The sequence below is a fragment of the Choristoneura fumiferana genome, chromosome 7 (genome assembly GCF_025370935.1).
Source record: "Choristoneura fumiferana chromosome 7, NRCan_CFum_1, whole genome shotgun sequence".
NCBI lineage: Eukaryota > Metazoa > Arthropoda > Insecta > Lepidoptera > Tortricidae > Choristoneura > Choristoneura fumiferana.
In genome coordinates this window covers 15,075,197-15,098,581 of record NC_133478.1, presented here as the reverse complement: position 1 = coordinate 15,098,581, position 23,385 = coordinate 15,075,197, and the positions used below count along the sequence as shown (strand labels likewise).

The following is a 23,385-nucleotide window of genomic DNA, read 5'->3' as shown; positions in this document are numbered from 1 at the left end:
GTAACATAATACTGTTTCCCCTACCTTAGCTTCGCTATCTCGGAAACAAAATGGGTCCCTTCCTAACACGTATTCTCTAAAATACCTAAAGATAATTACCGTTATACCCGACTTAAGCCCTTGACCCTTCTACGAAACTCCTCACAAATTTTCAAACGTAAGATACCCCGTGGGTTGCATCCACTCCCCACTAGTTTGTAGTGTCCCCGCCCCATCTGGGGTGGAATGGCTCAGTTCGACTCCGGTTTCCGCGAGGGCGCACGTGGTTTATCGAAAATTCGACCAACTTTCGATTCGCCTACGCAGTTCAACTAACTTTCGCCGAACTTGGTAGTTTCGCTAATTTTGTGATTATTATTTGTGCGTGCCCACATTGAGGGGTGTACGTGATTGCGATTTTAGGTAAGTTGTTTTCTATTGCCTTTCCTTTATCGGGTGTTAATTAGAGGTGCTGTAATTAGCTTTCGTTTTATTTTGTTTTCCTTGTTGATTTTGTTATTTCTTTTTCGCTAACGTTCCAGTAGTTTCTCTCCGTCATTTCTTTGGGTTGTTTTTAATTAAATAGACGTTTGTTTTTATTTCCCATATACTCGTACTGTTTAGGTAGTCTTTTTCTTTGTTTTTTACCTACCTACTGGAAAAAATATTTCTTTAATGACGTTAGAGTTATGTGAGTGGTTTTTTTTAGTTTAAATCTTCAGGATCGTTGACAGACAGATGGTTCCGTAATAGGGTTCCGTCCACCGGCACCCTAAAAAGGTTTAACCTGTAATCCATCTTTCGGTTCTGGACGTTGGCTAAATTGCTCTAATTTCGCACTTTTCCGTTTCCTTTTACGTCTGGCCCATTGGAACTCAATTTGTCATTGCTCAGCCAATGGCGGGAATTTATTGTTGTATTTTTCGGATGGCGTTATGGTTCTAATATTAATTGTTTTTGGGGGTCCGCGATCGCACCGACCGAAGTGTGACTATTAGTTTTAGGGGGAAAATTGTGTTCAACAAATGCAATATTAATTTAATAATAAGCTGTTTAAAGCCATAGGTAGCTTAGGTTATATCCTCCAAATGTACTTAAAAATATTTTTCTCTTGGTTACCTATACCTATACTTTTATAGGTAATATGACTTTTTGACAAAACCTGTGTATGTTTATCCACTGAAGATAAGAATTGAAATATGGTAGATAGGAGTCAAAATAGGGCTTGGGACGTACCTAGTTCCCACGCGGGTACACGATAAGAAAAATAAAAAATATTACAATATTCCTTAATATTTTTATATTATACCTATTCAATATAATATATTAATATGTTTTATGAGTACACAAAAAAAGATAAACATATTTTAATATTGGTTCCAAAATTCTATAATTTAGAGAAAATAGCTATTCAAGTTAAACTTCACAGTTGATGGACATTAACATCACGATATGGTTGCCTGTCAGTATTTAAGCGTTTCGTTTTTGGTTTTCCATGTATAGCTTTTAATCGCGCTGGTGCAATTAACTTTGTTGGAAAATAACTTAAATATAGTTTTTAACATGAACGAAATTAAAACTACTTGTATACGTTCGTTGATTAGGTAAAATACATATAATTTTAGCTTTTAGCTCGTGTTACGGGAAACAGCTTAGACGTCACACGCCATTGTGATGATTTTGTTCCTTCAAAATTATGTATACTGACCTTTATTAATCGGAAAATATAACAATAATAGTTTTTGCGCAGGGCTTCGCTTGCGTGGAATCCGGTTATCGCGCTCGTCCCACGGGAACTATGCAATTTTCCGTTATAAAAAGGAGCCTATGTCACTCTCTGGCCCATAAAATATCTCTATGCAAAAATCAAAAGAAAGGACAAACATACAAACACACAAACAAACACACTTTCGCATTAATATTAAGTATGGACTAATTATACAAATAACACATCATTCTCAGATACGGTGCAGTAGCTAAATTTGGCTTGCGCAAGATAAATTTGCCATGCCCTAAGATGGCACACCGCATTAAGGTGCGACCAAACCGCTGCTTTAAAAAACCGGCCAAGAGCGTATCGGACGCGCCCAAAATAGGGTTCCGTAGCCATTACGAAAAAATTAAGTAATATTTTCTAAGGATTTCGTATTTTATACGGAATCTTCCAAGTTTAGGTATATTTTATACCCTAGGCTGCTATTTACTCATAAACTACTAATAATTCTCAAGCAAACTTAGCCGTTATATTTTTTCTTGAAAGTTGGATATACTTACTACCATCCTGAATTTTATCAAATTTTCCATTAACCGGTTTAGATTTTAGAGGGGGGACGCTCGATTTTAATGGAAATTTGCACTTTAAAGTTGAATATTTCGCAAAAAAATCACTGAATCGAAAAATCGTCTTAAGCAAACCCCTACTGGGTTTAATAGACCTATCCAACGATACCCCACACTATAAGGTTCGATGAGAAAAAAAATCACCCCTACTTTACGACTATGGGAGGTTCCCTAAAAAAAATGTTTTTTGAATTTTTAACTGTTTCATTTTGTCGGCATAGTTTACTTATATATCCGTGTACAATTACAGCTTTCTAGCATTGATAGTCTCTGAGCAAAGCCGCGGACGGACAGACAGACAGACATGGCGAAACTATAAGGGTTCCGTTTTTGCCATTTTGGCTCCGGAACCCTAAAAAACGGTGACGGTATATACGGAATCGCAGTGACGCATCGTATGCGCACCGTTTTTTGCATGCTTTCCACACCGCTTCTTACTTACCGCGCGGGAAATAACCGTGGCGCGGTATTCTGTGTGGCCTCTTTCATGTAAGCTTGAATATTACAACCGGTACTGCCTCCGCGCCGCGCCGCATCGCTCCGCCTCCGCTGTCAGTGGGTTTCAAGCTTTAGTAGTCGGCGGTTAAGGATTGATAGCAAAAGTGTGGTGGTTTTCCTTCCACACCGCAGTATTGGAGCTCAAACTTCTTAATTAGCAATAGGAAGAACTGCTCACTCCGGGTCTGTCCTATTCTAAATAAATAAATTAACTTCTGGTACTTTAATACACTATGCACTATGCTGTGTTGGGAACGTTTGGCGATTTCGCAGACTTGCTTTTTTATTTGCTTTTTATTTTTAACCTGTTTACTCCATGTGCTGTAAGTTTTTACGAATAGTGAATAAATTGTCTGTTTTCTTCTTCTTTCTACTTATACATAATAACGTTAAATTTCATTTTAATAACTAAAAGTTGTTCTTGCTAAATTATGCATTAACTTCAAAGGGTAAAAGAGAGAAAATATTGAATATAAATTCAACAAAGTTGTTATTATTGTTCAGGCTTAACTCACGGCGGGCAAACTTGTAGTCTTGTTATAACTTTACCTAGTTTATGTTAGACATAAATACATCTGCAAGCTGAACATGAAACTACCGTGAGACTCACTCATATTAAATATATTGACCCGGATAACTCACGTCTTAAATCGAGTTTAGCTCGACATGTTTCGGCCTCATCCGTATCCGTCCGCGCGCGTGTTGCAGCAGCCGCTGAGTCGCGTTGCTCCGAAGACGAAGGGCTACGGATTAGCCCGAAACATGTCGAGCTAAACTCGATTTAAGACGTGAGACATCTGCAAGCTGCTTACTAGTAGGGTTTAATGTACCAAGTTATTTAACTATTTAGGGGTAAATATTGTTTTTAAGATTTTACTAGGTTCTGTAGTCGTAATATAATTAGGACCATTTTGCTATTGATCTGTCTGTTAAAATTAACTTTTCTTTGTTAGTTCGCTACAGCTCATCACGGAACTAAAATGGTGGAAAATTTGGTTCTAATTTTAAGTCCCAGGACGCTCAGAGGAAACATTGGAGCGCTTTATAATGGCACATAAAGAATTGCACTGTAAAGCACGGCATACTATCGCACCAGCTGACCCACTGTTTTCGTAGAAAAAGTCATAATAACGACATCGCATTTCTTGACAAAGGAATTCATTATGATTATGACACTTAGGTACTGTGAGATCGTTCCACGGTGGTACATAGTTTAGAAAAATCAGACGAAAAGCTATGCACGCCATTTAAAATTATCAACGGCTAGCTGGTCGGAGAAGTTAAATCATAAAAGTATAAATAATAATATGTAGTAAGTGTTCGAAAAGAAAAGTAAAACGGCTAGCTTAAACTTATTCAAGCCTAGTTGGGTGTAGGAAAACAAGAGAAAACTAAACGAGGCTTCTAAAGTTAGCTGTCAAAAATTATATACAAGAAAATGAACACAACAAACAACATCCAGAAGGGTTAAGGCAGTACCTGCATTCGTCCTTATTAATACAAGTTGCTCGGTGAAATAGTTAGTAATTAAATTATCTCCGAGTAGATTTCATTTCTAAAAGAAATCGAATTTCGGCTAATGCCTCGCCAAATAGTAAACAGGAAAAAAACAAAAGTGAATCAATAATTTAATTTTTGAATATTTTTTCTATTCTAAGCGGCCAGTTGCGCGTAATAGAGGCTCGCAATATTTTTTATAATTTCTTACTGAAAAATAGCGTTTGAGATTCAATCTTATTGCTGCCTAACTTTAACCGACCACTAGAAGTAAATCAATTCACTAGCAAGATTTGAAACAAATAGACGAAGTATAATTGTAAAAGTTTTTTTCTGTATGTACTTAAACTATCAATTTAATGAGGGCTATCGTTTTTTTACTCACTAGGTGGCGCACTGTTGCGTGAGGTTTTTAAGTATGACTTTCAAAGTCTGTTATTACGGGCGTGAAAACAATGTTTAGGTTAAAAACATATTTAATACACCTTAAAACCGTACCATAAAAATATCGAGCATGCCACAGTGTTGCATAGTCCCCGTTTTGTTCGGAAAAAAGGGAGGACAAAGGTTTCCGAAAGACAAAACTGTCTCAAAACACAGACATTCATTGCCCCGGAACGTTATTTGCCATAATTAATTTCAGATATTGCAAAATATTCACAAAATTATTCTAATTATAAATAAACCCGCGTAGCTCACTCAAAAACTATGAGATTTGACATTTCGGAGACCTCACGCTACACTAGCGCTCTAGGAAACCTGCACAAACCTGCGAAGCAATTCAATGGTGCGTGGGAAGTTCCCAATCCGCACTGGGCCCGCGTGGGAACTATGGCCCAAGCCCTCTTGTTCTGAGAGGAGGCCTGTGCCCAGCAGTGGGACGTATATAGGCTGGGATGATGATGATGATGGTGATTGACTTTTGATATGAAGCTTAGTAAAAGCGAAATAAAATTCAATTCAGAAACTCAAAAGCGGTTTAAGTTCCATCCGCGCCAATGATTTAGCCCCCAAGCTAACATCACAAAGTTCACCAACACACGAGATATCTAATACCTCATCACTCAAATCTCGAGCCTCCATAATTCAAAACTTATTGCCTTAAGTGAAAACTTCAGATCGAGGGCCACTCGTCAAATTTAACTTGAAGTAACTTTGGCAAGCTCCCGCTTGGGCCTTAAGCTGTTCTGATGAAGTCAGTTTACATTAATATTGTAAATGATAAATTTCAGCGGATTCGTGAGACGTTTTGTACATATTTAAGTCGGTTTCAGATTGAAGTGGGACATTATTAAATGTTGGCAGAAAAAGTGGAGTGTGGAGTGGGTGGACGTATGTGTATTGTATGTGTTAGTTTTATGTATTCTTGATATTGCTCTAATCTACTGTAAATTGCACGCTAAAATTTATTCCGTACTGCCGCCTTTTGCGTACATTAGAAAAATCCTTATGTATATACCTATGTTTTCTGTACTGCTTACTATGTTGGTGTGCAATAAAGAGTTATTGTATTGTATTGTGGAGTGACGTAGCTTATATATTGTAGGTATTGTCACTGCACAGAATGATGACCCCTTTACGGTTTATGTTTTAATTGTATTTATTATGCCTTTTTTGTCAAAGTTCGGGAGATTTCGTGACGTCAATACAAGTTCAAAATTACCCGAGCGATCTTCTTACATTTTTGTGTCAGTGACGAAATAAAATATGCCTACCCAATATTTTTAGAAACTCTGACGGACTTTTCATAATTATCCAGGATTCTAGCTCATTAATTACATAATTCTATGTCAATAGAAAAAACTCTATTAGAAATAATTGTTTTTTTTTACGGAATGAACAAGCTCCTTGGCAAATGGCCGCTTATTTGGGACGCCACGTGTGGACACATTGGCGCCGTCTCATCATTCTAAGGCATCATTGAAGGCTAGTGCGGCGGCTGCAACGGCCGAAACAGCAAAATGCCGTAAATATGAGAATCTGGCAAAGAATTTCATGTTTGCGGCTTTTGAAACGTTGAAACGCTTGGTCCGTGGGGTCCCGAAGCAAAAACACTTTTTTTTTTATTAAGATTGCCTGTTCTACTGGCGACCATAGGGCTGGCTCTTTCCTCGGTCAACGTATTGGCATTGCCATACAACGAGGAAACGCAGCCAGCCTTATGGCCCCTGCCCAATAGCAGCGACTTGGGTGACATTTGTCAATATAGATTTTTAGGATTAGAGTAAGTTAGTGTTAGTTCTATTTTTATTTATTTCTGTTAATTATTGTGTATATTATTTGTTTGGTTATAAATAAATATAATTAATACACTCATGTAATTGATTCAATTTGACGTTACTTTGCGGACAATAAACTAGAACCTTTTACCTTGCCCCTCCAGTACTTAACGATAGCGGAATCTGAAGCGGAGAAATAATTTTAAGGTTGTGGTGGCGGTTCATTTACTAAAGCTCGAAATTATTATCATGATAATTAAGGACTGAAATTATCATTGATTATAACGTCTATATCTGTGTATCTAATACTTTTAAATGAGCAAAATTCTTCTATACCTATATATTTCAGGGATTTCTATGAAATTTGCTATGTAGGGGTTTACGGAGATGTAAAATCGATCTATCTTGCTCTTATCTTTGGAAAAACGCTTGTTACCGAGTTTCAGTCCGAGAAAAGCTCGGTCGCCCAGGTGATGATAATTATTATGCGAGACGGCTACCTCTATAGTGTGTATCCTGTGTGATATAACTGTATATCCAAACAAATTATTTGTATTAGTGCATGCCATTTTTCTTATATTGTTTGTTTTATTAGCAATACCTTGCTCAACGATATTTAGGATTTTTTTTAAGAAAAAAAAATGAAATCGCCGGACAGGATTCACACCTGAACCTCGATTCAAAAGCCGTTCGGCAAACCGTTTTTATAGTTTATTAAAAAAACTGCTGTGTGGTGTTGGTCAAGAATTACACCACCCCTTCTCTTCCCGTAGGTGTCGTAAGAGGCGACTAAGGGATAAACCGGAGGATGGGAAGCACCGTCCTCCGCGAACGGGTAAAACTGCGGTCGCCAACCCGCCTGCCAAGCGTGGCGACTAAGGCATTTTCCCCCCAAGGTACAAGAGCCTTGGGGGAGGCCTATGTCCAGCAGTGGACGTCTTTCGGCTGACATGATGATGATGATGAAAAAAAACTTGTCCGCACATTATTGGATATCTGAACTTTATAATATTAATAATTGACGACCAGATGGCCTAGTGGTTAGAAAACCTGACTACGAAGCTTGAGGTCCCGGTTCGATTCCCGTTCGGGGCAGATATTTGTATGAAAAATACGAATGTTTGTTCTCGGGTCTTGGTGTTTAATATGTATTTAAGTATGTATCTATCTATATAATTATATTTATCGTTGCTTAGTACCCATAACACAAGCTTTGCTAAGCTTACTTGGACTAGGTCAATTGGTGTGAATTGTCCCGTGATATTTATTATTTATTTATTTATTAATAATTTCCAACCATCAATAAATACAATGCATTTCATTTCAAATAAAACCAAACGTAAACAAATTCTTTTAGTTCATTGACCTCCGCAAGGTAACGCCTGATTCAATAAGTTATTTAAAACCAAATGTAAAAGTATCACAATAAGTAAATAAAGTAATAACAATTCATTTCAATAAATGGTTTCAAATGTATGTCACTGGAGTTTTGTCGTCTTGTCATGTTCTATCGGTGTGTTTGAGAATGTCTGAATTTGTGTGATTGTTGGTGGCAAAAGCAGTATAGGTATTCTTCACCATCAATTTCTCCTTCTTAGCCATTTTCTACCATTTTGGTGTAGGCCTCCTTCATTTTTCTCCACTTTTCTCTGTTCTGTGCTACCTGCATCCAGTTTGACCCGGCTATTCTTTTGATGTCATCCTTCCATCTCATCTGCGAACGTCCTCTCGGGCGTGTCGCGCCTCAGGGTCTCCACTCCAAGGTCTTCCTGTACTTCTTTTGAGCGACGTGGCCCGCCCATTGCCACTTCAGGGTAGCTATTCGATGAACAGCGTCTGCGACACCACTTTGCTCCCTAAGCCTCTTGTTTGTTTTTCGGTCCCTCAGCGTTATTCCCGCCAGCTTCCTCTCCTCTGCTCTTTAGGCTACCTGTAATTTGTGTATATGTCGGCGGCCGATCGTAAAATCCGCCAGATCACGAAATTCCTAGGCATATCGTGAAATGCCGCCATTTCATGAATTGGCTAAGGGACATTCGCCATATCGTTCAAAACTCACCATTTAACGATTTGCCTAGTGACGTTTAGGCAGATCATGAAATTCCTAGGCATATCATGAAACGCCGCCATACCGGTTCTCGCACTTCGCCGGCCGCGGTAATCACAATTAATACTAATCACTCCTCGCTTCGCTCGTCGTACCTAAATTTTACTTCTTTTCGGCATACCACGATGTGCCCGGTATAGAGCTAAGAATATCGACGAATGCGTTGCTCTAATCGATCTACAACAAAATACTAACCTCTTAAATACGGGCAGACGTCCATGGTTTTTTCACATTGTGCACAGAATCCGTTTGATTCACATAAAAAGAATGGAGCTGATTTTCAAAAGCTTCTTTTGCACTTCTATTTTGAATTCAATCACTATTTTTGGTTCAAAGATAATTTTGTTGTGACGCCGACATTTTTCACACGGTAAACAAACACGGCCGGTCAGCTGGTCACGGCCGCCATTGCATACGCAGTGCCACCAGTAGCCAAAAAAGAAACTATTTTACGATGTGCCCAGTATATAGCTAGGAATATCGACGAATGCGTTGCTCTAATCGATCTGCCGTATTACTTCTCAGGAACATCGTGATATGCCTGGCCAACTTTTAGGCATATCATGAAATGGCGGCGTTTCATGATATGCCTAGGAATTTCGTGATCTGGCGGATTTTACGATCGGCCGCCGACATATACACTCTTTAGTAAAGACCCAAGTCTTTTCTCCATATGTTAGAACTGGTAGAATACATTGGTTAAATATCCTAGCTTTTTGTTCTGCTGTGATTTCACCATCAATATAGTACATTGTGTCTTAAGGGCGGTAAATAAGGAATTACGAACGAGAGTCTATTAGAAGCCCGAAGTCGAAGACTGAGGGCTTTAATGAGTCGATGTTCGTAATTCTAGTACCGCCCGTGCGACATACAATGTTTTTCATCACATTTGCGAGTAAAATTTTATATTTCTAAAAGAAAAAATATAATTTTCCAATATTGCGATACCTTGGCCTGCGCTCTTGGCAGCGCCGCCCTCCACCTCCCTCAGCATGTGCCTGAGCCGCGTGTGCATGTGGTCCTGCTGCTACACCATGCGCAGCGCCATCAGTACGGGCACGGACTCATTTACCGACCACGGGTTTCATGACAAGCACATTAAGGTCGAGGGTTTTATTTGGGGGGTTGCAACTAAGGTAGCCTACATGTTTCGACACTGTTTACGAGCAAGTGTGATGAAAAATAGGTTTAATTATCACTTATGTGCCGGCGATCTTTTGGAGTATCTAGCTTTAGCGATAAATTACCGTAACTAGCTGCGCGCTGGGAACTGAGAAGTCAGACAAACTGCAAAATCTCTATTTACAGAGAAAAGAAAGTTACTTAGCTCCCATTAGAATGAAAAGCAATTAAGCTTTCCTGCTAATTGAGTAAGCTTCGTTGCGCCGCATGGGTTCGCTTAAAAGTTTCCTTTGTTTGAATGAAATTTTCCAAGTTGTAGGTTATTATGTTTTAGTAATTATTACTTTTATGTGCTTTTAATCGGTCAGGTATAAATTTCATTCTTATATCGATACAAAAACTTTGTTTTTCATTTTGTAATATCTAGCTAGTAGTTTATTGAAAATGTAACAATTAATCGAGATAATCCAGGTATAAATGAATGTCAAATAAGTATAGGTACAGACATAAACAGTCACACAGAAATTCTGATACACATTTTAAAATATTGGTAAAATATAACTTCAGTATAGTCTTACTCAAAAAAAATATGGCACCAGTCGTAGTATTGGAAAAATTACCTCGACGTTTTTGCCACATTGCTGGCTGCTGCCGTGGCCACGAGTAAACGAAAAGGTATCACGAAGTATGTAGGTATTTTTAACAAATTAATTAAGTCGAGTTTAAAATTATAACATGAGTGTGCTTTTAAAATAATGTGTGAAAAACGCAAAAAATCAAACATTAATATTAGTGTTTTGTATATAGTATAGTACTATATTTTATGATAGGTTTTTTTACCAGTATACGTATTAAATTATAGCTTTCATTATTTCTGACTTTTAAACTTACTTTTTGTCAGTACCTACCTAGTAAGTAGTTAGCTACAAAAGTTTCTCTAATTCACTCAGAGATTGAGTGGTATAGTCCCTTAAAGGCATTAAGTTCACCTTTGTGCATTTGTATCTTAATAGTTGTCAACTGTATTTCTTTTTTTTTAATTTTCGTACCATATAGTGTTTACCTATTTACATAATATATATGCATACACTTACAAAGTATTATGTTTCTAATCATATTGTCACCAATTTTACGTAAACATACCTGACCGCACGTAGCTAAGCTAATATGAGTAAAATGTCCTATTTTAGCAAACTCCTGACCACAATAGTTCCAAACTCGTAACCAAATACATTATTACACAAGTAACAATAAACTCCTCACAGTTCCCCATAGAAAAGTAAATTCCGACTAAATTCGTGCTTACAAAGTTAAAACAGACCTTTCCTCAAAGCATACCTCCTTGGGTTTTGGCGGAAAAAATCTGTTAAGCCCACTCCGGGTCTGCAGGTAAAAACGACAATAGCCTCAGGTAGAAAAGTAATAATTTTCTGTCCCGCAAACTAGAATTACCTGGCATATTTGGGGAGTGACGAATTTGACGTAACCGAATTTAGCCGTCGAATTTGCGTTTGATGTATGAGAAATATGCCGATACAATGTCATTGCGTAAAACAGTACCTACCTATTTTATTAGTTTAGACATGACACGTACCTACTGTACACCTAAAACGCCACTATAAAATGTTTTAATAAAATTTTACTATTTTGAAGACTTTGAGTACCTTATTAAAACAATTGATTGATTTAAGCGTTACTACGGACGTCCATGTCGATAAATATCTATTATTTTGCTACTTTACAACCACACAAGCAAGACATTAGTTATGCAACATATATTATATTATGTAATTAATGTTATCGTGTAGAATCCTGCCCTCCTCCACTCGAAATAAATCAAAGTTATGTCAAACAGACTCATCTAACACAAACACCACACAAGATATATCTATGCTACCGCGTTTCAAACTCCATACGAGTTCATTCTCAAAGCTACTCTAAACCACCATAGGTATCTCAAATAAACCATTTACGTTCCTGTAGTTCATTGATTAAATTTTATGATATGACCAAAGTCCCTTCTTCATCGACAGCCAAAAGACGTCTACTGCTGGTTAAATGCATCCCAAAAGAACCCCACAGCCATTGGGCTCCAGCGACCTTTACGACGTCATCAGTTCACCTCGTACCAACTTCTACTTAATAACACATCGGCCTCAATAGCCATCAGTTCTTGATACAATTATCTCTTACTTATAAATTTAATTTAAAATAGCAACCGCCATGTCGTCAACATATATTCAAAAACACTGAAATGAGGTTTTATGTACAAATAAGCACGAAATCATTAAGACAACGCCCGAAATTACGAAAAAGTCTGTTAACGTGTTTTTACTTCGTGCCAAGGCGAGCGGTAAATTGCCATTTTCTCGTTTTATCCCGTGAAAAACAAAACAAGTCTAGCGAAAATAATCCATTAATTAAAAGTACATTTTAAAAGGTCTAATTAACGTTGATGGAAACGAGACATGTAGAATTAGGAGTAAATCGCTTGCAAATAACACTTCAAAGTTGCCATACCACTAATATTTAAGATGCGAAAGTGAAGTCTGTTTGTTTGTTGCCTCTTCATGTCTAAACCGCTGAAACGATTTAGATGAAATTTGGGATACAATAGTTTGAGTCCCGTGAAAGGGAATAGGCGTTCTGCGGATAGCGATAAACGAACTCTAAGCGGACGGAGTCGCGAGCAACACCTAGTCATTTCTAATTAACTAATAGTAGGCTTAGTAAACATAAGCCTAGTAGTTTGACCAGTGGAGTAGCTGGGTAGACAAGTGCCCCGGTGCATAGAAAAACAAATTGGGCCCTCACCCCCTCTTTCCTCATACATAGCTTGGCCTTTAACATTATAGATAGGAGTAGTAGGCTCGAGGTTCAAGCTTGCTCACATTTTTTTTTCTCTTTTTGTCTTTTATGCTCCTCTTTCCAAAGCTTAGGTTAGAGGGCCGCTTAAGCTCAGAGGCCCTGTGCACTTCACCACCTGGCACTACGATAGCTACGCCACTGAGTTTGGCCTCATCTCGGTCTATTATAGTCCCACTACGTCCCACTGTACAGGCCTCCTCTCAAAATAAGAGGGTTTGGGCCATGGTTCGCACGCGGGCCCAGTACGGATTGAGAATTTCATATACACTATTGAATCCGAAGGTGTGTGTATTTTAAATTTACCATGAGCTTTACGGTGAAGGGAGACATCGTGAGGAAAGCTGCACTAACTTGCAAAGCAATTGGATGGTGCGTGTGAAGTTCCTACTCTGTACTTGGCCGGCATGGGAACTATATGGCTCAAGTCCTCTCATTTTGACAGGAAGGGCCGTTTAGACTAGGATGATGATGACAGAAAAGAAAAAGATACAGTTCTGAAGGTTCAAAGCTTCAGAGTTACTGATTCTGGCCCGTTTGTACAGTGTAAAAGAAACTATATCGCGTACCAGGGTGGAACCTTTCCGCTACGTTGTCATATTGGCATTCCATTCATCTGCTAAAGAAGTTATAGTGAAATTTATTATGAAAAGGTTCCACTCTTGTACCTAATTCTCGACTATACTATAATTATCCTTTTCAAGCCGGAGATGTGATATGTTTTACTATATACATAGATTAGGTATTTTTTTTTACGTTTGTCATAATATTCATTGTAATTAATGGAAATGAAATAATCTCCTTGTACCTCCATAAATCACCTGTGAACACCAATTAACTTGCTATTCCGCAAGTACACATGCAAAACAGTGACGTAAGTGCGACATTTATAATTTCACGGAAAAAACGTGGTAAATAGAATTAACTTTTGTTCTTTCATATTAATTAAATTTAAATTAAATACCTACTGTCCTAAAGTAAGTTGAGTCAATAATTTTTAAAAATATAAAAGATACCTATATAATGATTTTTGAATACAATTTTTGTAGAATAACGGTACAATATTTTTAGAAAATTTATTATTATGCAAACGAGGTTTAATTATTTTAAAATTATATTCTTATAATTCCAATTATTTGAATATAGCATTGTTTAAAAAACTGACACATAGAGTATTAAAATTTTATCAATATATTTTATTTTTACTACTATTTCTAAAACTGTATTTAATGTTTTATTGATGCCGTATATCTATTTCTTATCTCTTTGAAATTATTACTTATGAATGTCAAAACAAGGGTTTCTTCACTGACATCATCATAATTAAGTATCTAGTCATATTATATCCCGTACTGGGCATATTTTACCTCATAAGGCCCATTTTAGATCTGTAAGAAAAATCGTTCAAGTAATATTACATTGCTGATCTTGATTGACTTCAAACTCGTTTGCTTTACGGCCAAGCAATGTAATGCATCTTGAGCGATTCTTCTTGCATAACTCAACTGGGCCTTACAAAGAAGGGGCTTGGGTTGTTTTTTTAACCGACTTCAAAAAAAGGAGGTTAGCAATTCGGTTGTTTGTATTTTTTATTTATTTCCTACAATGTAGGATCAGTGCTGATTGGAAGAGGAGCTGGCGGGACGACTTAGACGGATATCACGTGGAGTGGCAGAAACATGTTCTCTACAGGGACGAATGGTGGAAAAAGGGGAGGCCGTTGCCCAGCCGTGAGACACTTTAAGGGGCTAGAGAAAAAAAATTGCACATAAAAATTCTATAGATAATAAGTTAGAAATTGAAGCCAACCCTGTGCCTATGAAGCCATTAGCCAAACTCCATAGCTGTCATGATTTTCATGAATTTACAGCAGGTTTTTGGATTCGCACGGAACCCTTCGTATCCACATGAGTGTCATGTCCCTAAATTGGAAAGTTTATAGAAAAAAACTCTAGCTAGCCACGCGCACATCAAAACATTTGCAAAATAACGCGAGATAGCAAACACTCGAAGTGGAAAAATCCTGCGACGCATTAAAACAAAAGTCGCCAGAAAAATGTTACTTCTTAGTAGACTTTCTTGAATAAAAATGTCAAAACGGGACAATACCAACAAAAACTCGGTCCGAAATGACTCGAGCTACTTTTAAACATTGTCTCTTTACAACTCAGAATTGAAATTGCGGGCACGATCCCGGTGGCGAAATTAAATTTAAAAACAAAAGACGAATACAATTCGCTAATCTCCCTCTGTTTTCTTCGCGCATTTGCCAAAAAGTTTTTAGGGATCTTCTGGTTTGGAAAAAGGGACATGGAACATGGGTTTTTACTTCATTGGCTCTCTAAAGTGTTGTATTTGGTCAATCCAACGCCAAATCAGGCCTTAGCCTGAGAAAAAATAGACTTAGTAACATCAAAATATCTAATTTTTTATGCTAAGTAACACATGAAACCACAGACATACTCTTATCAAATAAGAGAGGTCGAAAAATCAACTTAGCAATTTATTTATTTTTTAAATAGTTGAAAAAAAACTGTCTTTGATACTTATATCTGATAATATTACTAAATTACCTTTTTCACACCTTCCATATTTCACAATATCAAAACTTGAAAGAGGCGAACTATAAGAGTTCTATTTTTTTCTTCAGATACGAAACGTTAAAAAACAGTTAATAATATGTAAGGAAAAAATCATAATTCGAAATCAACGATAAAGTTCAATGCAACTTCTCTTACTCAGCGTCGATCAAAAAGATCTTATATTCCAAGTGAAAAAGAATTTTAGTAGACAAAACATGAATACGTATAAACGGCACTGTACAAAATTAATAAAGGTTGATCAAAGGATTTTTCCTCAAACCAATTTAATCGTATTTAACCTAGTTGTTTATAAAGTGTGTCTCACTCTTCGATGCCTTTTCTTTTTAATTAAACGACAGAACGTCAGGGGATCACAAATTCAATCCCTAATAATCATTTGGACAAGGCAAAAACGCGTTACCTTTTTTGTCTCTCTCTGATTAAGAGGCTCGTTTAAACGAAAGAATGGGACCGTTGTTTAATTAAGAGCGGACGTATTGTCGGAGTTGCGTTTTTGTTAATAAACATTTGGCGACTTTTGTGATTTTGTTACCGTTGTCAAAGATTCTTAATTAAAAATCCAAGTCCTACTTTTGTTGCCTTAGTCTTTATTAGATAGTACTTCAAAAACTTCGCTTTCTGTAATAGTTTCAAGTACCTATTCATTTTTATTTTTAATATCCAGCAACAAAGGCTATATGAAAGGTTTTTAACGGAGGATATATATCCTTGCTCATGACAATAATATTTCGTATATAGCCGGACGCCATATTGTATTGGATGAAGACAAATATTGTCTTGGGTTAAAACTATTAATGTTACTTAAAGAAAATAATTACTTGGATTTAAACAATATTCCTGAGACTATGAATATTCTGGTTTAAAGAATTCCATTTTTCCCGTGAGTTAAGATGTTATTGTTAACTACCCTATTGTCTGACCGGTCAATCGAACGTGCCACTGCCACATGCCACCTACTTCTGCTGTCAATACGTCAATAAATTAAGGGGTAAAACACCAATGCACAGAACCAGTCAGGGACCGGACCCCACAAAATTTTACTAAGTGCAATACATGCTGATTCAGTGAATTACTACCCTTAGAGCTCCATGCATGCAATGTAAAAACTGTAATTCCATTCTAATGCCTTGTAATGACGGGTAAAATTACCGTAATTGTAATTGGCTCATGGCATTTTAATATGAACTCTTGTTTGTTTAGGAGAATCGATATTGTAATATCAAGGCATATGGGCTTGGAAATAATTAAGCATATGAACAAACTTTTCCTAGGTTGTTATTTGTGATAATATTTTCTTTTTGACTGACCTGCTTTAAAATTGTTATTTATTAAAAATTTGAATATTTTTACTTTAAGTTTCGATTTAAACGACTGGCTAGCTTCAAAATCTTTGTTTAATTTTAATTTTAGCTAAGCTCTTTTATCTTTATTTTACCGTAATATCAGGTTCCAACAACTATCATCTGCAAACTTTTCTTCTAACCGTTCTTTTTTTTCATTTGTTTCAGGTTTCTGAAAGGCGAGAGTTATGGAGTCCGTCGTTCAATATTTGCTCCTGGCTCTGGCTCTGGCCTCCGTGCAAATATCCCACACTGAGAGCCGGCTAAATGAAAAACGGCGAGATAAAACCGAAAGAAGGCATCACACCGCGCAAGTCAAAGACAACATCTGCGAGATAACCGACCGCGAAAGTAAAGTGCATTGCTACTGCGAAAACACTGAAGTACGCACTGCTACCAGAGCAGACTGTTGGGTTTTCAACGGCGGCATCGACGAAACAGACCCCATATGGTCAAGCTTCAACTCACAGCCACGCATAGAAAGATTAACATTCAACGTAAGATCCGACGGCGCGTTAAAATTCATCCCATTGCACGTTATACACCGCCTAAAACGACTCCAAAAACTACTCATACACTACGCAACAATCAACAAGATAGAAAAGAAAACATTCTCCAACATGACGACATTAAAAGAAATAACACTGATGAACAATAAAATCACAGAGTTGGATTTCTCGTCGTTTACAAACTTGCCAGCGTTGGTCAATCTCACGATTAAAGAGAACAAAGTGACTGAAGTGCAGCGCGACGTGTTTGTGGACTTGCCCGCTCTACGATATCTTGATTTATCGTTTAACGTCATTAATTTAGCGCACGACGGATGTTTTGAGCACCTCACGCTGCTCAGCGAACTGATACTAGAGTACAACTCGATTACAGTCCTCACTAGAGACACTTTCCGAGGGCTCGCTAATTTGACGAGATTGGATCTCAGGTCTAACAAGTTGTCAATGATCGGAGATTTGACGTTCACCGAATTGTGGAATTTGAATGAACTCCTCCTTGATAATAATGAATTGAGATATTTATCTGAAAGGGCGTTCGACGGGCTCGCTTTGCTTCAGAAATTGTCTATGACCGGGAATAAATTGAGGTCCATAAATGAGCGGCTTTTAGAAGGCGTTAGGGGCCTTGAGTTATTAGATTTGAGGAACAATGAGCTCGAGTTCTTTACGTACGAGACGGTTAAACCGATACTCGACAATTTGAAATTGAAGACGTCGGTCCTTTATCTGAGCGGTGAGTGAAAATGACTTAATTTAATTCCTTTCTCAAATAACATTTTACTGAATAGCATTAATAATTTGATCCGATCACATCGCGAAATCGTTAAAGAAATAACCATTAAATTCTTGGCAGTAATTTTCCGTCGCTCTATACAATTTCGTCTATTTCATTTGATGAACAAACTGCTATTGTGGCGATTTTAGCGTTTTGTCGTTACAAAAACGGAAAATATTTCTCCTCGTAACAATGAAATATATGATTTTTGTAACACAAAGCACAATGAAACGTACAACAATACTTTTTTATAATCAAATCATACGAATCTTATTTTGGCGCGAACATGTTATTTAGGAGAAAATGACGCATACACGTATGCTTAGTGCGCGCTCATGGGAAGATAAACAACTATTATTTCTCGCAAACAATGGGCCAGTCCCCGTAAAGCTCTAATCCCCTTCCAAAGCACCCTCCATATTAAAGACAATTAATGAGTGTAACAGCTCCCTTTAGTGAGCCAACAATGCCATAATAACTCCGTGTATACAATGAAATGTGTTTAATTCAGAATCAACAAACAGAATTTTGATAAAAACGTTAACTTCGTTATTTTATTGCCACGTGCCGGTTCAATACCCTAGGGCAAGGATAAATATATCCTAGAGTATTTTTATTACCTAATTGAAAGTTATGACTTCTATAAATTATTAAATGAAATTCGTTGTAATTAATTAAATATTTGCTGCGGAACATTTATGGTTCTGTAGATGTTTTATAAATAAAAGCCTACATTAGGCCCTCGTGGAAATATTTCCACGCATTTAAATTTTAACAAGACAGTGCCTATAGATAAATAATAGAGAGAGAGAGAGAGAGAGAGAGAGACATTCATTTACACATATTCGATACACAGAAAAAACACGTAAGGATGAAATAATAATTAAAAAAAAAACATCGAATAGTATAAATTGGGACCCACTCAGCATAATGTTGCGGCAAAAGTATGTAAAACACACAAAACTAATTATTAGAGGAATAGAAATGTGTTCATGTACGGTCGAACAAATTGAAATATGATCATGACCCAGGGTGGAACCTTTTTAATAATTAATTTCACTAGGATTTCCTTGACATAAGTATGAGATGTCAACATGACATTAGTAGCACAAAGGTTCCACCCTGGGTTGATTCAATTTGTTCAACTGTACAGTCGAGTTCATAAACTTGTGAGCAAAAATTTTATCGAAAAAATCTGAACACGCTGCTACGCAGTTAACACTACAGTCGTGTATCTTTATGAGTTTTAATACATATGATCCTTTTTTATCAAACAATGAATCAAAATTAAGTCAAAGAATAAAACAAAATAAAAATTAAACTAAACACTGACATTAAATTACCAAAATACTTATATACAGTCAAAAGGAATAAGAAATAAAAAAAACTAATCCTGATCCTTTTTTACAACATGCAGAGGCTTTAAGCCCAAAACCTGGCTCAGGGCCACTTTGTCCACAGTCCTATTTCGACAACTTCTGTACTTCATTGTCACCTGACCTCTACCGTTCTGATTCATCAAGCAGCAAAACATTCCTATATAGACAGTTCCATTTCTATTCTTCTCAACGACCGAGCGAGCGCAAAGCGTCACCGTTACAGTTTGGGCAAAAATGCTTTCGTATGTCTGTCTATTGTATATCCGACTTTTCTCTACTGGCCATATTAATTAAATTTGGCCCACCCTTCATACAAAATTACCGATTCTGCATATATTTGAGGCCAGATTTATCGCCGCTCGGTATATATTACCTCAACCAATGTTATGGTTTTTTCGGTTCAGTTTTAGGATTTTTTTCAATATAGCAGAGTAATGTCGGTTAAAAACGTAAAAGACCGACTCACCGCTCTACTCACTGAGGCATTTCTTTATTTTTGCTAGTCGTTTTAAAGCATTTTTCTTCTTTTCCAGGTAACCAATTAACTTGCGATTGTCGCTTGTCCTGGATCCACGTCTTACGGAACGAGACAAAGAGCGAGCCGCTTAGACTTGCTTTAGACGACGTGACCTGTGTACCCAACAAACCCAATGACAAACCTACCAACGAAATAAGCTCACAAACGAACGTCGAAAAGGAAGAAAACCAATTCGAAGTTTCGGCCAATAGTGACGTCTTCCAACAAGACGCGAACGATGAAGAGTCATACGAGGAAGCAAGCCCGACGTACAAATATGAAGCAACTGTGTCTCCTGTTACCTTCGATCAAGTGGTATTACTCGATATGCCCATCGAAGCACTCGCGTGTCGTAATGAATTATCCCAGAATGGTGAGGACTCGTTAATGCTATCCTCAAAAGACGAGAGCTACTGGCGACCAAGTTCAAGTTTCAGAATCCTTTCCAACCTATCGCTAGTACTCACTTTAGTAACAATAAGTTTCTTAATCGAACTTTAAACTTGACTTGTTGGGTGTAGTGTTTTATAAAAGTACTTTTATACTTCGGCCGTTTTCTTCGGTAGTTTGTAAGTAACAAGACTGGTTAATTGTATTTAATTAAATTATTTCGTAGCGTTAACTATAGCGGTTGTGAGTCGGTAATGTGATACGGCTCGTTTAGAGATGCCTTGGGAGATAATTGGAAATATTAACGCTTACGCAGTGGGGTTGTAGTTGATCTTTATACCCGGTGTGGCCTGTAATACGAGCAAAATATTAAAACATAGATCGTCCTCGTCAAACTGAACTACATTAATTAGTTCAGCGATTTTTAAAAATAAAGGAGTCTTCGAATTTTCTCTTTTTCATACAAATTAAAAACTGCTATCAATGTACGCCATCCAAGAACACAACTGACGTCGCCTGTCACGCTACAAACATCAAACATTTTGCTTTACATTGCTTCTTCGAATAAACTTAAAAGTATAATAAAAATTAAAAAAATAATTATTTTTAAAATTCGCTGAACTAATGTTGTTCAGTTTGACGATTTTGATCTATGTTTTAATTATTTACTGTACAGGCCACACTCGATGTTTGGCCTCATTGTAAATTTTCTATAAATTTTCTGAGTCTAAATTGACTACAATGAAATTTAATTTCCGAATGTATTGTTTTTGTTGTCTATACTTGCCACAAAATGTTTTGTTTCGAAAACAGTATTTTTTTAATCGTTATTGTTACTGCTTTAATTTTGTAACACTGGCAAAAAAAACCGAAAAGTGCTATTTCATACATTTTTGAGTAAAGAAAATACGATATATAACTTTCTACAAAATTTCTTGCCGCTTATTCTGGCCATTGTATGTTTTCCAAGGATAGTACAAAAAACTTGTATAATAACGCTTTGCGGCCAACTCACAGAAATACACGTTATCCATATTTTTTTTTTTTTATACAACTGGATGGCAAACAAGCAAGTGGGTCTCCTGATGGTAAGAGATCACCACCGCCCATAAACATCTGCAACACCAGGGGTATTGCAGACGCGTTGCCAACCTAGAGGCCTAAGATGGGATACCTCACGTGCCAGTAATTTCACCGGCTGTCTTACTCTCCACGCCGAAACACAACAATGCAAGCACTGCTGCTTCACGGCAGGATTAGCGAGCAAGATGGTGGTAGCAATCCGGGCGGACCTTGCACAAGGTCCTACCACCTGCAAAATCCATATTTTTAATACTTTCAAAAGTAGCATCATTGATTTCATACAGATACACAATGTTTTCTTCTTCAAATACAACTACAAAAATAATCGCATAGGAATGTACAAAGCGCTTAAAATTTATGGACATACATAGATCCTATACGTAAGGAAGTACGTGTTAAGGCAGGCTTGAGCCTACCGTTTGCTATTATACAGCAACTATCATAGACTTTTCAACCGAACATGCAGGTCTTATTTACTATTAAGAGCTTCAAGAATATGAACAGTTAAATTAAGTAGGCAAAATAGCTCAACTGTCTATGCATTTTGTTACATTAAGTAATAAATTAAGTATTGTTTTGACGAAGCTTGTTGTGGACTATTTATAATTCACAGTAAAACTTATGTGGTATGTCAAGAGGATACTAAGTAAATGTGGAAGAAGAACTGTTTATCTGTGGATTAGTTACCAGAAGTTACCACTGCGATCAATTAATTTATAATTTTAAAATAATATTTAGCCCTAGTCATTTAATTATCACTGTGGTATGAAAACCATTTTTTATTAGATTATGTTAAGTTACTACATTTTTATTTGTGTCTAGGATAGTTTTTGTAACATTTTTGTGACTTTTTACTGCACTAAATATTTTATGAAGTGAGCAGAAAAAATAATTCGATGTATGAGAATCACAGAAAGACAGTACATTTTTTTTCTGTTCTTTAGGCGTGCTTTATTTATTTTTTAATTTTGTGTATGGTCATAAATATGCATTGTACAATTTTATTGATTTAAGGTAATTAATACATGATAAAGAACTAAATTTTATAAAGGTGCCATTGTGAAATCAATATTGATTGCGCTAATTTTCTTCCGAATAACTTTTTATTTTATTTTTATATCCTAATTATATTATGTGAACTAATTTAGTAAATGTACGTGCTGTAAATATTAAATATCATAAATTAGAATTAGCATAACATTAAATTTGGAACGAAAAATAAAGCTCAATTATTAAATGAAGTTTTTCATATTATTTTTTTATCCCATTATGCTTCTTATCAAAATGTGACTAAATCTACCCTGCAAACCTGTCTCACTCACTTTTTGTATGGGGTAATTAAACCATTTTTAGGGTTCCGGAGCCAAAATGGCAAAAACGGAACCCTTATAGTTTCGCCATGTCTGTCTGTCTGTCTGTCCGCGGCTTTGCTAAGGGACTATCAATGCTAGAAAGCTGTAATTTGGCACAAATATGTATGTGATCTCTTACCATCAGGAGACCCACTTGCTCGTTTGCCATCCAGTGGAATAAAAAAAATATGTAAAGTATACCAACAAAGTGGTACAATAAAAAATTCAAAACAATTTTTTTAATTGTACCTCCCATAGACGTAAAGTGGGGGTGATTTTTTTTCTTATCCAAACTTGTAGTGTGGGGTATCGTCGTTGGGTAGGTCTTTTAAAATCATTAGGGAGTTGCTAAGACGGTTTTTCGATTCAGCGATTTGTTTGCAAAATATTCAGCTTTAAAGTGCAAATTTTCATTAAAATTGAGCGTCCCCCCTCCCCTCTAAAATCTAAAACCGGTGTGGAAAAATTTGAATAAATGGTATAGTAAGTTTATCAAATTTTCAAGGAAAACTATAAGGGCTAAGTTTGCTTGAGAATTATTAATAGTTTAACAGTAAATAGCAGACTTAGGTATAAAATATACCTAAACTTGGAAGATAAGCATTATTGAAAGTAAATCTATGTTACCCCAGATTTAACGTGACGTAACTCAGTACATACGAGCTAAATAAATAGAAACACTAAGGTAAGTAGAGAGGTAAAAAGGTTTTATATTTAAAAGCGGCGTTTGTTGCCCAGTTGCCGTGAAACATTTCTTCCGTCTGTGAAACAATGTAAATGGACTTGGTACCGTTTGTTTACTTTGCGCTA

General features: G+C 36.7%; 1 protein-coding gene across 1 annotated transcript; it reads left to right on the top strand.

Annotated features, from left to right (window-relative positions):
• Positions 1-214: 214 nt before the first annotated feature.
• Positions 215-22,460, top strand: LOC141429775 (uncharacterized). Its single transcript, XM_074090303.1, has 3 exons — positions 215-402; positions 16,739-17,812; positions 19,767-22,460. Exons 2-3 carry the CDS (start codon positions 16,759-16,761, stop codon positions 20,249-20,251), a joined length of 1,539 nt encoding a protein of 512 aa, XP_073946404.1. The 5' UTR covers positions 215-402; positions 16,739-16,758; the 3' UTR covers positions 20,252-22,460.
• Positions 22,461-23,385: the final 925 nt, after the last annotated feature.

Bases quoted from the DNA above. Each gene is read 5' to 3' on its own strand.
- LOC141429775 (XM_074090303.1), top strand. From the start codon at position 16,759: ATGGAGTCCGTCGTTCAATATTTGCTCCTGGCTCTGGCTCTGGCCTCC. The intron at 17,813-19,766 runs GTGAGTGAAAAT...CTTCTTTTCCAG, and splicing joins GTCGGTCCTTTATCTGAGCG to GTAACCAATTAACTTGCGAT.